This window comes from Triturus cristatus, chromosome 4_1 (genome assembly GCF_964204655.1).
Source record: "Triturus cristatus chromosome 4_1, aTriCri1.1, whole genome shotgun sequence".
NCBI lineage: Eukaryota > Metazoa > Chordata > Amphibia > Caudata > Salamandridae > Triturus > Triturus cristatus.
The window spans coordinates 185,782,951-185,797,363 of record NC_140585.1 but is presented as its reverse complement, the minus strand read 5'-3'; the positions used below and the strand labels follow the sequence as shown (position 1 = coordinate 185,797,363).

General features: G+C 41.2%; 1 protein-coding gene across 1 annotated transcript; it reads left to right on the top strand.

Moving 5' to 3' along the window:
• The first annotated feature begins 515 nt into the window (after positions 1-515).
• LOC146853906 (olfactory receptor 5AP2-like) lies at positions 516-1,460 on the top strand. The gene has a single exon (XM_085650446.1). It carries the CDS (start codon positions 516-518, stop codon positions 1,458-1,460), a length of 945 nt encoding a protein of 314 aa, XP_085506572.1.
• Positions 1,461-14,413: the final 12,953 nt, after the last annotated feature.

Below are 14,413 nucleotides of genomic sequence, written 5' to 3'. Positions count from 1 at the left end.
GAAATGACTGTCAGAAATTCACTTTTGGCATCCTAAACAGGGTCTCGGTCCCTCCTGGGCCTCTACAAAGTGTCTTTGGGGGCACATGTTGTGCCCCCACACATAGCCATGCATCGTGCATGCATGTTCACAAAGTGCTCTTTTACGTTGCAGCTTGTGCTACAGCCCTTTTTACTGAGCCGCAGCACAATCCACCATGTAAAAATAGCACTTTGAGATCCCCCGCAAGGCGGTCCCATTCTTATTCGGCAAAAGGACTGCCGACTGCTAGTCGGGCGGTCTCCTGACCACCGCGGTAGCAGTCGTTGGTCTGACCACCAACATCGTAATAAGGACCTAAGTCAGTGATCAACAAAGTGATACCAGTTCATAATTTCTAAATTCCCTGAAATTCCTTCAGTGTTGCACTATGTCTATATTTTATGTAATTAGCTGACTAAATGGTAGCTCTTTCTAATATCACATGCCTGATTTTATATCTCCTTCTTTAGTAGAAGATACATTTATTTGAATCAATGCAAACAAGCAACTGGACCAGGGTGACAGAGTTCATCCTCTTGGGACTTACAGAAGACCCAGCTCTGCAGCTTCCACTCTTCCTGTTCTTCCTCCTGGTTTACATTATTACTCTTGTATGCAACATGGGCATCATGTCACTGATTAGGTTAAACAGGCATCTTCACATACCTATGTACTTCTTTCTCTGTAGTTTGTCCTTTATAGACATGTTTTTGTCCTCGGTCACTCTCCCTATCTTGCTTGCCAACTTCTTATCAAGGACTAAGACGATTCCATTTTCTGGGTGTGTAGCACAGATGTTTTTGTCATTTGTCGTTGGGGGTTCTGAGGTGTTTCTGTTGGCACTGATGGCCTATGATCGGTACTCAGCTATTTGTAATCCATTGCTGTATCCTGTCATCATCAACCATCAAACCTGTATCTACTTTGTTGTTTTTATTCTTGTGATTGCTCTGACCAATGGAACGATAAATGCTGTTTTGACTTTTACTTTGCCCTTCTGTAAGTCAAATAGGATCACCCATTTTTATTGTGATGCTCCTCCCATCATCAAGCTTGCCTGTTCCGATACCACGGTAAATGAAGTGGTGCTTGTTTCGTCAGCTGGTGGCCTTATAGTGATATCCCTTATCATCATTCTTATCTCATACTGTTACATTTTATCAGCAATTTTAAAGATACCTTCCACAGATGGGAGAAAGAAAGCCTTCAGCACTTGCTCTTCCCACTTTGTGTGTGTAACCTTGTTTTTTGGCACTCTTGTTTACATGTACGGCAAGCCCACTTCCAGCCACTCCATGGCCCAGGACCAAGTGGCATCAGTGTTCTATATGGTGATGATTCCTATGTTGAATCCATTGATTTACAGCCTTAGGAACAAAGAGATGAAACAAACCCTGAGAAAACTAATTGCTGGAACCTGTGCATCAAATCAGAGATGACCTGCGTGCTTATCCTGTGACCCTGTGGGTAGTTTAGGGATGGATTTGTCAAGGGCTTGCATTGCCCTTGCATCATGCAAGGTAAAGCAAGGTCAACACAAGTTCTTATGTGAGATTTACTATGTCATGCAAAGCCACCTTGGTGGTTTTTTGGTATTCTCTGAATGTGTTTTATATCTCTACAGGAAATACCCATAATTGAAAGTCTTGGTCTCTAATCCCTGTAAACATAAATGACCACATACATTTTAGTGTTGAGGCATTACCCTTGAGAGCGGGTCGACCTATAGATGGTGTCTTAATATGGATTCAGATAGCTCTAAATTTAACTGTGAAACAAATATCTATTGTTGGTGAGCATGTAATTGAGTTGACCTTAAGAGGATCTAATGGTTTATGTATTCATTTGTTTAACATCTACATTCGTTTGGTGAGCTCCGATAAAAAGTCCATTACGCTAGTGAAACTAAGAGTAGGATTGACTATGAATTACTAGATCTAGAATTATGGTACTCACTGTCTGACTTCAGTGTGTGAGCGAGAACAGACAGTGCGTATACTTTAATCCTATTAAACCTGCAATTCTCTCCAGCACAATTCCCAGTTCTATCCACTATAGATGCACACTATCTTTTAGGAGAGCAATTAATTGGGAGAAGCTTTCAAACATGTCTGATATTATGACTACAATTTATACTACCTTCAATGTTATAGTTAGTACACTAGTTGACAACCCCTCTAGTGAGGATTCTTTCATGGGGGTGCACCAGAGCTTGTTCAGCTCTTTAAGATCTCTGTGTACTGCTGGAAATCGATCTAGTAATCTATCTGCCCTGAACATTTCCCCTTGGTATAATGCTCATTGTATGAAGGACATATAAGAAATAATTATGACTCTTAGACAGGGAGATGTGCAAAGGGTTAAAGACATGAAAGGGAGATAACATATCATAGCTAAATCTAAACAGAACTGGATAAATGCTAGCTGGTCCGACCTACTCAAAACATCCAGAACTAGGAATTCCAAAGAATTTTGCATATAGTTGCCGACGGAAGAATTACAGCTACAAGTTATTTAGAACATCACATTCTAGCCCATGATTGGTGAAACATTTTTTCATATTGTATAGTACTCATGAACCCCCTATTGAGACACTAGCGCCGCCTGAGTCCTGTCCAGTTGTATTGTCAAACAGCAATGGTCCAAAAGATTCTGTCCATTCTTTTACACTTGATGATACCCGTTGAGCCATTAGTCGTCTTAAAACTGGGAAAGCCCCTGACCCCGATTACATTCTAGGCGATTTATACTGATCAGAGCAATGGTCTGGGTCCCTTATATTAAAAAACTCTTTAATAAGATAATGAGAGATGATGCTATCCCAGATGCATACGGGGAGCTGAAGTCATCCCTGTGTACAAAACGGGAAACAGAAGTAACCCTGGGAATTTCCACACAGTAAGCTTGATTGAAAACCTCCAGAAGGTGTTCTGTCACCAGGATTTGTTTAAGTTACAGCATTGGGTAACTGAAGCTTACCCTCTTACAAGCTGGATTCAGACAAAGGATTAGTACATTGGACCAGGTGTTTTGGGTTACCTTATTCCATTGGAAATACCTTCAATTAACTGAAGATCATCTGAATGTGACCTTTGGTGAGTTCCCAGGGACAAATTGTGGTCTCTCCTTGGAGGTGGGGAACAAGGTGGAGCTAACAAATTGTATTAAAGCTGAGAGAGGAATCCATCAAGGATGTGTTTTTTCTCCCACCCTCTTCTCACTCTATAATAATGAAATACTTAGCTACCTGAATGATTACACTCACGACTCCCCCAGACTCAATGGAAGCTCAATACCGGTGCTTTTCTTTGCAGACAACACATTATTAATCTCACGCAACTCTGTGAGGTTATAAATCTCTTAAAAAAAGAACTGTTTTTTGCAATGAGAGGGGCCTGGAAGTTAATGCATCGAAAACAAAGTACATGATTTTTAACCCCCACAAATCATTCAGAGGCGGCTTCGGCATGAGGGGGGACATTTTGCAGAAGAAGAAAAACTTTGACTATCTTGGCATCACTCTAGACAAATCACCTCCTTGGTCCACACAAGTGAAAAAATAAGCACATCTTTGCTGCATGGTGCTATAGAGATACAAAGAAAACACATCTAGACATGATCCTCCCCATATTCAACTACTTGGTGAGAAGGGGCCCCCAAGAGTGGATAATGCAAGCTTGAAGATCCTCTCCTGGAATATAGCTGGCCTTTCAAGGAAACTTTCTCTCCCAGATTGGAATAGTTTTATTGAAGGCTATAACATCTGCATATTCCATGAGATGTGGAGTATGATTGCGTATTATAAAGTAGGCTTCGTGTCTTACCACGTCCCAGCGATACCGGCACAAACTGGGAGGGGGCGCTCGTCGGGTGGGCTACTGGTATGGATAAGTATATCCTTGGATTGGTCTATCAAACAAATCCAATGTATCTCTTCTGATCTTTTAAGATTGACCATCCGGGAAAACCAAGGAGGTAGAAGTCTGGAAATCTTCGATGTCTATGTCCGGGGAACAAGGGGAGGGGCAGAATCTCCCATAATTACATCTCTGGAAGCTGAGCTCTCGAATTGTTCTTATGACTCGCACATCCTGGTAGCGGGGGACTTCAATTGCACTTCTGAGCCTCTCGCTGCCGAGGATGTGCTAGACATTGAGGAGGATGATGCAAAGCGGGGAGTTCCTCCGCCGAACATCCCGCCGATAAAAAGATGGACTAAGATGGCCGTCCAACTGAACTCCTTGGCCATTGAATATGGGCTAAGGGAAACTAACGGCAGGTCACTATCTGATCAAAACGGGGCACACACATACAATAGGGTAGGTTGCTCCTCACGAATCGATGACATTTTATTGAACTATAAACTGTGGCAGTACTTAACCGATATGATGATAATACCGACCATAATCCGTTATCTTTAATTCTAAAGTCAACATGGTTACCTAATTCTGCTTATCCTGATTTAGAATATCTACTGCCAATCCAAAACTAGCAGCCAGGCTCATAAGAAATGTGCCCTTACGCTATCACATCACTCCCCATCTGCGTAGCCTACACTGGCTGCCCGTAAGGAAAAGAGTCCAGTTCAAAGCTCTTGTGCTGGCTCATAGAGCAACTAGAGGGATAGGCCCTCTCTATCTGAAACGGAGGCTTCAGAAATACCATCCAGCGAGAACGCTTAGATCTAATAGCCGTAATCTTCTGGTCACCCCATGCTTTAGGAAGGCTAGGACAGATGGACGCCCGTTTTCCGTTAAAACGACAATGCTATGGAATACACTATCAAATGATCTCCGACGGCTTGACGCGGAACTGCCTTTTAGGAAGGCCCTGAAGGCCTGGTTATTTGGGCTGCCCTAGAGACCTCTGCGATCTTTAATCCTCTCCTCTCCTCTCCCTCTCTTTCATCTCTCCACCTGTAGGATGCTAGCGCCGGGACACTTCCGTTGGAAGTAGCTGTCACGCTTTACAAATACTACTAATAATAATAATAATAATAATAACAAGGGAAATAATTCCCTCTAATTGTAATAGGTACTTGAAATGGCATAGAGTTCTCCTGGACGAAAGGAAATTATGTGGCATTAGAGAAACTGTGCAAATGAAGGTGATTGAGCCTGCACACCGAGTATACAAATTATTCAAAAGTGTAGAAAATAATAAAACTCAATAGCGTTTTTTTTAGTTTGCATACACGTGGGGGATGAGAGCCAACATCCCTGGTTAATATGAATGGAAGTAAAAGGTCAAGGAAAAACCCTAACCTGCGTGAAGCACCGTGTGGACACAAAGGTCTCAACAAATGTTGATCCAAATAATCACAATTTTCTCAGTGTTTTTCAAAGTCAGTCATATGCATAGAAACTTAACAGTTTTTTTAGAAACAATAAGCATCAAAAATTGTATGTCAAACAGCCAGAACTTTGAATACAAATTGTATGTATTTTACTACAACGTGAACACATGAATATGTTACTCATCACATAATTCATTAGACAATTCAAAATTAGCGTCTTGTTTCAAGATCAGAACACATGAAAAGATGGACAATCCCAATGCATTTCGGGTTTTCCTAAACCCTTCGTCAGGGGAAGTATAAGTCTCAGTTAATCATTTGAATGCGTGTTTTCGTTTCCAAAGAATCATCTTCCAGAGCTACAACAACAAGAAATCTTATGAGTATCCAAGAAAAAATAAATGAAAAACAGAAATGCAGATTTACAAAACTCATCTGTAGGATTTGCACTCACAGAAAAAGACCCAAAAGGCCCAGCTGGAAGACAATGGTATGTTCAAGCGGTCCACTCTAAACCCGTTAGTGCTCGTGTATTCGAAACGACAAGATAAGTGCCGTTAAGTGTCCTTGGATGATGGTCAGTGACAGTGTTACGAGAAAATTAACCCGTTCTCAATGCGAAAATAATTACCCAAACGGCCCAGCTGGAAGACAATGGTATGTTCAAGCGGTCCACTCTAAACCCGTTAGTGCTCGTGTATTCGAAACTACAAGATAAGTGCTGTTAAGTGTCCTTGGATTATGGTCAGTGACAGTGTTACGAGAAAATTAACCCGTTCTCAATGCGAAAATAATTACCCAAACAAATCATCTCGCTCTAAGGAGCATGAAAGAACAACCGTGAACCTCAAAGAAATGCTATAATGTACCCCATGAGTTAAAAAATACAAATGAAGGTGTTTAACGAACTATACGTAGCATGCTACTAAGTGTCTATGTTCAATATAAATGTTTGCTTACCCACAAAAGAAAAAATATTCCTCAGAGGAAAGTTTAGTTAATGAGCAAGATTTATCTCTTCAACGACCTACAGTAGGTTCATATACCCAATCCAGTGGCACAACCGGAGAAGCCGCAACCACATCAACTTCCAAACATTCTTTTTTAGTCGAAGGACAAGCGTTCAAATCACCCCCGGACAAAATCAATGGAAACAGAAACAACGTATCCGCAGGGGAAAAAAAAAAAAAAACACTGATACAGGCAGACCACAGAGGACTGCAAAGAAAACAATTCCTTAGTTGTGAACATTTCGCACAAACCACTCAGTAAAGAAGAAATGAATGTTTTGAACAAAGGTACAACTTTTGTTCCCACGTATACTTCTAATCATCTGAAAACGGAGATAGCACTCTTTAAATTCATGCGAAAACTAAGGCTTAGGTGGTTCTTTTCAATCAATCCTTCCAACGAAGAAAACAACTCAGGCTCACAACCTTTTCGACCCAAAAGTAAGTTCATGTCTCCTCTATCTCACAAATCTCTAGACACCTTTGAGATTTTGGTAAAAAAGGACCTGGAAAACATCAAATACACCAAACCTCGATGTTCCAATTTAACTCCGAAAGAACTACGGGTTCTGAATACTCTGAGACAAGACAAAACGCTGACATTCTCACCAGCTGATAAAGGAGGAGCTCTAGTGGTCCTTGACACAGATTACTATATTAATAGTGTTAATGAACACGTGATGAACACAGACACCTACATTGAAATGGAACAGGACCCAACCAATGAATTCCTGAAGCTATTGAGTTGTATCTTAGAACAAGTAGTGGATAAAGGTTACATTGACGAGAACACCAGAAGATTCCTCTTCAATTCAACACCCAAAATTCCTCACATATACATGCTTCCCAAGATCCACAAGAACAAGTTAAATCCACCTTTTAGACCTATAGTTGCAGGCTGTGGATCCATTCACGAAACAGTAGGACGTTATTTGGATTACCATCTACAACCTCTGGTACAGTCCTGGGAGACGTATATCAAGGATACTACGGACTGTTTGTTGAAACTAGAAACTGAAAAACATCATTTTCGAGAAGACTGTTGGCTATGTACCATAGATGTGGTTGCGCTTTATACATCTATAGCCCACAATGAGGGACTTGAAGCGGTAGAGTGGAGACTATTACAATCCTCCATGCCGAAAGACAAATGCATTTTTCTTTTGGAACTTCTACATTTTTCATTATACCACAGTTATTTTTCCTGGAAAGAAAAATATTATTTACAGATTACAGGCACTTCAATGGGTTTTCCTGGAGCCCCAGCATACGCAAATACATTTATGGCTTATTTTGAACACCAACACATACTGCAAAACCCCATATGGCGCAAAAATGCGGCCATTTTCCTTCGATACATTGATGATATACTCATAGTATGGACAGGTTCAAAAGATCTCCTTGAGCAAAGCATTACCACATTGAATCTTTGCAACCCTAGAATTCAATTTACCTATGAAATTCAACCAGAGAAGATTCATTTTTTGGACATCGAGATTCATAAATCCGTGACAGGATTGGTTACCACTGTGTATCCGAAGACCACGGATGTCAACAACACCTTACATTTCAAGAGTGCACACCCACATTCTCTAAAAAAACATCTTCCTGTGTCACAATTGATAAGGATTAAAAGAATAACCTTGGACGACCACCAATGTAAAACCGAAATAAAGAATCAACTGGAAAAATACAGAGACAGAGGTTACCCAGATGATATACTCATTGAAGCTGAACAGAGAGTGGCTCTGAAAAAACGAGAGGAATTGCTATCTACTACTGTTAAAAATCCAGTCAAACGTGAAGTGTTTGTACTCAAGTATTCAGCTCAAGCAACCCATATTAAGTCCATCATTTGTAAACGTTGGGACATAATTGAACTGGAGGCAGACTTCACAGGACTATTCAATGCACCACCTATATTTGCTCACACTCGTTCAAAAAATTTGGGAGAGCTTCTAAAAACGCGGCCCGGCATTAAAAGCCTGCACCATACAGGCATGAAAAAATGCTACAACTGTGGGCAATGCGGTAATGTAATTACTGGCAACAGTTTCACACATCCTTGCACAGGTCAAAAGATAACACTTCACCACTCATCTGATTGCAACACAGAGGGGGTAATTTATGCTATCAAGTGCCCATGTGGACTTGTATATTTAGGGAGAACCAGTCGAAAATCTAAACAAGGATAATAGAGCACAAAAGCAGAATTTGTAATAAAAACATGAGTTCTTCTTTAGTTACACATTGGGTTCATGCAGCACACACAATCCCTCAACTGAGATTCACTATTCTTGAACGCATCCATTTGTCCACAGGTATTGATGCGAATACAGCACTAGCATGTAGAGAAACACACTGGATCAAGTTCTTGGGAACTGTGATCCCAGGGGGTCTCAATGACCATTATGAATTATTATGCTTTATCTGAAGTTGATACTGATTGTGACGTTTTATTAAATGTATTCTTCATTGTATTTGTAAAGGATTTGCACTCGCCAGTTCTGGAACCTCTCAGCTAATCCTAATTTTCTCACACACGGTGTACTACATTTTCTTTTATTTAAATAATTTCCTATGTCTGTTTCTTCTTTATTTTTCTTTTTAAGTGCACTTTTGTGTTTTTTCTAATACCGGCTTTCGTATAGACTGAGCCGTTTTCCTCTCTCACAACGAGTCTGTTTTCCATTTCCTACCTCGCTCTCGTATAACTCAACTCCCCGCCCATTGTTTACACGCACGCATTTTCACGAACGCGGTCGTACGGGGTTTCCAACGGAGGTTCTGAGCGTTTCACGATTCAGGTGAGAAGCGGGGATGCCTTTCAGAGACATGAGTTTACAATATGGCTTAAAACATAGGAACCGAAGGTTGTGATACATTTTTTATGTACTTTCAGAGTACGAGGTGGCATTTTGGTTAAACTTGAAAAGGAGGCTTCTTAATCTTGACTGGTTGCCTGAATAGGGTAAGCTGAGTTAGCCATTACTTCTTCACAACTCGCAGTGACTTTTTTAAACACACTCGATGTTTCTCGGGTGCTTACGATTGTGTTCATTTCAGATTGAAACATCACAGCTGAGTCTAATATTTTTTCTTTCGTGGGTAAGCAAACATTTATATTGAACATAGACACTCAGTAGCATGCTACGTATAGTTCGTTAAACACCTTCATTTGTATTTTTTAACTCATGGGGTACATTATAGCATTTCTTTCAGGTTCACGGTTGTTCTTTCATGCTCCTTAGAGCGAGATGATTTGTTTGGGTAATTATTTTCGCATTGATAACGGGTTAATTTTCTCGTAACACTGTTACTGACCATCATCCAAGGACACTTAACAGCACTTAGCTTGTCGTTTCGAATACACGAGCACTAACGGGTTTAGAGTGGACCGCTTGAACATACCATTGTCTTCCAGCTGGGCCTTTTGGGTCTTTTTCTGTGAGTGCAAATCCTACAGATGAGTTTTGTAAATCTGCATTTCTGTTTTTCATTTATTTTTTCTTGGATACTCATAAGATTTCTTGTTGTTGTAGCTCTGGAAGATGATTCTTTGGAAACGAATACACGCATTCAAATGATTAACTGAGACTTATACTTCCCCTGACGAAGGGTTTAGGAAAACCCGAAATGCATTGGGATTGTCCATCTTTTCATGTGTTCTGATTTTGAAACAAGACACTAATTTGAATTGTCTAATGAATTATGTGATGAGTAACATATTCATGTGTTCACGTTGTAGTAAAATACATACAATTTGTATTCAAAGTTCTGGCTGTTTGACATACAATTTTTGATGCTTATTGTTTCTAAAAAACTGTTAAGTTTCTATGCATATGACTGACTTTGAAAAACACTGAGAAAATTGTGATTATTTGGATCAACATTTGTTGAGACCTTTGTGTCCACGCGGTGCTTCACGCAGGTTAGGGTTTTTCCTTGACCTTTTACTTCCATTAGAGAAACTGTGGCAGAGGCTCTAGATGAACTAAGAGGGACTTCTATGGACCCCGGTGCTATTGAGACAATTCCTAAAATCTATGAAAAAACAATCAGTACCCAACTACTAGAGCAGGCCACCGTTCACTGTGTGAGAAGCCTAACAGCAACAATACATGGTATACCAAAACTTGCAGACAAAAAAAAAACGCCCTGGTTTCGGCAGTTAAAAGCAAATCGCTCCCTACAATCCAGCAAGCAAGAAGGGACTATAAGAAGGTAGTGCCTAGTGCCAAAAAAGAGTGGGAAGAACAGTACTGGCAAGATTTAAAAACAGCCAGTCTGGAGAAGGATGCAAACAGGTTTTGGAATCTTATCAGAATTAAGGCTCGGCCTGATAGTGAATCAATTACCTGTAACATATCTCAAGTTGCATTTGGTATGACCATTTCTTGAACCTTTATTCTAATTCAGAGGATCTCTCATCGGAAGATACTTCGTTAGACACTAGAATAGGCCCGGGGGATTTAAACATCTATCCTTTTTCTGAGTCGGTAGTGGAAACCGCCATTCAGCGTATAATTCCAGCCAAGGCAACAGGCCCTATGGCATTCCTGGAGATCTTCTCTGGGCAGACCCCGTTAAATGGGCAAAATGTATTTCTATTCTTATTAATGCCATCGACACCGGCTCATCGATACCGGACTCCTGGAAAGGAGCAGAGGTGGTCCCCATTTACAAGAAGGGCGCTAGGGACCACCCTGCTAATTACCGCCCAATAAGCCTAATCGACTCAGTGCAAAAGGTTGTTGGGAGGGTGGTGTTGGAGAGAATCCTGGAATGGGTGGAGGAAAAAAGGATCGTCTCCGACTACCAAGCGGGCTTCAGGGCAGGTACAGGGACAATCGAGCAGGTGTTCAGGTTAATCCTCCTTTACTGGAAGGTTGTCAAAATAGGCAAAGGCAGTCTTTATCTCGCATTTATAGATTTAAAGACTGCCTTTGACCTAGTCCCTCGAGGGCGTTTGTGGAAGGTCTTAGCTGACCTGGGGGTTTCCAAGTATATTTTAAATCTCCTGATGCATCTTCATGAAGGTAATTACGCCCAGGTTAGGTGGGGCTCCCAAGGACAGAAGACGGACAGAATACCAGTGATCAGGGGTGTCCGCCAGGGCTGTGTTTTAGCTCTCACCCTATTCTCTTTGTATGTGAATGGGGTGGTGGAGCATTCGCGCCAAATACCATCTGACGCACCAGCCCTGGTGGACGAAAAAATTCCTATCTTCCTGTTCGCTTACGACACCCTCCTTATTTCCAAAACCCTGAGGGGCTTGCAGGGCGTGTTGGACAGCTGCGAGTTATTCTGTGTTAATAGAGGACTGATTATTAACTCTGAGAAAACCAAGTACTTGGTTCTGAATCCTCCCAAGAACCTCAGAACTCCACCTGTATTAAACTCTGTCCCGTTAGAGAAGGTTACCACATTTGATTACTTGGGCATCCGTATTTCAGACTCCATGCTCTGGAGTACCCATTTACAAAAAATGCTCCTGAATCACAAAAGGGTAGCAGGAGCAATACTCAAAGAGCACCGCGCTTCCTTAAGCAAACCTATTGCTCCCGCAATTGACATATATAAGGCTAGAGGAGTGAGTTCAGCCCTTTATGGTGCTGAACTATGCAGTTTTTCAAATCTAGATGAAATTGTGAGGTCAGAAAATAAATTCTTAAAAGATCTCATGATGCTGCCCCCGAGGACCCCCACCAGGCCCATATTGCAAGATTTAGGGTGTTATTCATTTAGAGATTTGGCTAGACTTCGCCACCTCTTGCTATGGGCCCGCCTATGGCGGACCCCAGAATTAGCAAAGTATGCAGCAGGGTTAGGCGAAATAATGAATATGGATGGCTGGTATAAAATCAAATGGCTTAAGGACCTAAAAATGTTGTTGTATGATCTTGGTCTTAAAGAGGCATGGATAAATAGAACTGCCCCACCAAAGGCAGAACTCAAGAAAGTTTATTGGTCTTGGGTCTGCAACAAGGGCTCTCTTTATCCTAATATAGGTAGATTATCTGAGGAGTTTATTCAACATAAACATACTACCTACTATGAACCATACTTAGATGTCATACAAAAACCGTACGACAGAGCTCTGTTTATCGAGTTCAGGGTTGGCTCGCTCCTTACTCGCGAAATGACAGCCCGATGGAAGGTCCCCCACCAGACATTAGCCTCCTGCCCGAATTGTAAAGCCAACCTTGAGTCAATAGCCCATGTCATGTTCGTTTGCCCAGCTTACAAAGTTCCAAGAGAACGATGGCTTAAACCGCTCTGTAGAGAGTTGGGTACCCGTAGCTACCTTGTGGCATTGCGCATCCTAAGATCTGATGCGCGAACCCTATATTCGTGCGGTCTAGCCAAATTTCTGAGCTGGGCATGGAACATTAGGTTGAGAACCCTGAAAGCTAGCATTTAAATTTTGTTGCTGCTACGAGCCATTTGCACTCTCTGAATTGTATCTTCCCAATGTTTTTATCTTGTATATATCACTTTTTAATGTTATTGTTAATTATTTTACCTCAAAATGCCTGCACTTCGTACTAATGTACTTTTTTAAATCATGTTCCACAGCTTTTAAGATATGTTTTTATCGAAATAAAGCTAATATGACTGACTGACCTAGACATGTATCTCTGGCTGTAGAGATCTACCAAGCAAACGTCCAGAGTGCAGCTTTGTATGGGGCCGAGATCTGGGGCCATGTGAGAATGAAGAAGGTGGCGACTAAAGAAAACACCTTTTGTTGATCCCTGTTTTACTTAATAAAAATGAACCTATAGTCCCCTTATTTCCTGACACCAGGTTTAAATACATTTATGTTACAGCAGCCCTAGTGCCACTCAATTTTGTATTTTAATGGACAACTCACGAGTTAAAACACAACAGAAGTGTGTTAACTGAGGTTCTAGGTATGACCAATTTGTTGTCTATTGAATAGTTTTCTCATATAGAGTCCATCTTCAAGGCTCTAGACATGAATTCAATCAGGAGAAATCCCCTTTCTATAAATGGTAGCACAAGAAAACTGTTAAGATGGTATTTTGGACCTCTAATGGTGACCAATATTATAGAAATAGCAGATCTGGTTCCCCATTGGCTACCTTTCTTTCTTTTAAATGTATCCCTACCTTTGAACCTTATCTGGATGATATTACTCCCTTTTTAAAAAGGCATTAGATATTAAGTTTAGGGTGGGCACTCTCCAGTTTCGGCACTTCGAAAGCATTTGGAAAAAGCCACCTGCTGCTCACGCCTTTTGTGTTTCTGGTGTGGCTACAAGAAAAGAGTACACCACCTGTTATTCCTCTGTCCCCTGTACATAACAGCTGGAAGCACATGGATGAAACCACTTTGCCTTAGTCTTGGAATTAGGCATCATTTAGTTGCTTCCACTGTACTACGGTTGAACACTGGCTCCCATATAGTTTTCGCTGTGAGCGGGTACCTTTATGCAGTGTGGTTGATAACAGTCATGGCCTGTGCAGGTAAGTGCAGTGGGGCAGTGGGACAGGGGGAAGTGACAAACAACGGAATAGGAAAAATGAAATAAATAAATAAATACTGTCACTTAAATTGCCCTCGCTGCATTACTGAGTCAGCGATGGGGCAAGCGCAAGGTAAGTGGTTTTATTTATTTATTTTCCCTATTCCGTCGTTTGTCACTTCCCCCCTGCCCCGCCTGGCCCCACCGCCCCACTACGCTTACCAGCACGGGCCGTCACTGAAAAGGAAGAGACGGGGGGTGCCCCCTGTAATTAAATACCTCAAACTGTATTCTGGATTATTTGTACTGGGAACTGATTTAATTGACTGATCTCTGTGATAATTTATAACTACTTATTTATATTCATGAGATCTGAGACCCCAGAAAGGGTCGGAACTTATGCAGGTTACTGTCTTCTAAAAGTCAATTAATTGTAACATCTCCCAACTTTTAAATACTTGACCTGCAGCTAATATGTGGTTGACTGTGCACCTCGAGTTTTTATACACGACTATGCTTTACATGCACATAGTAACCTGTGTACAGTGCAATATTGTGTTTCTATTGTTAATTCCTGTGTCCAGATTTTAAATG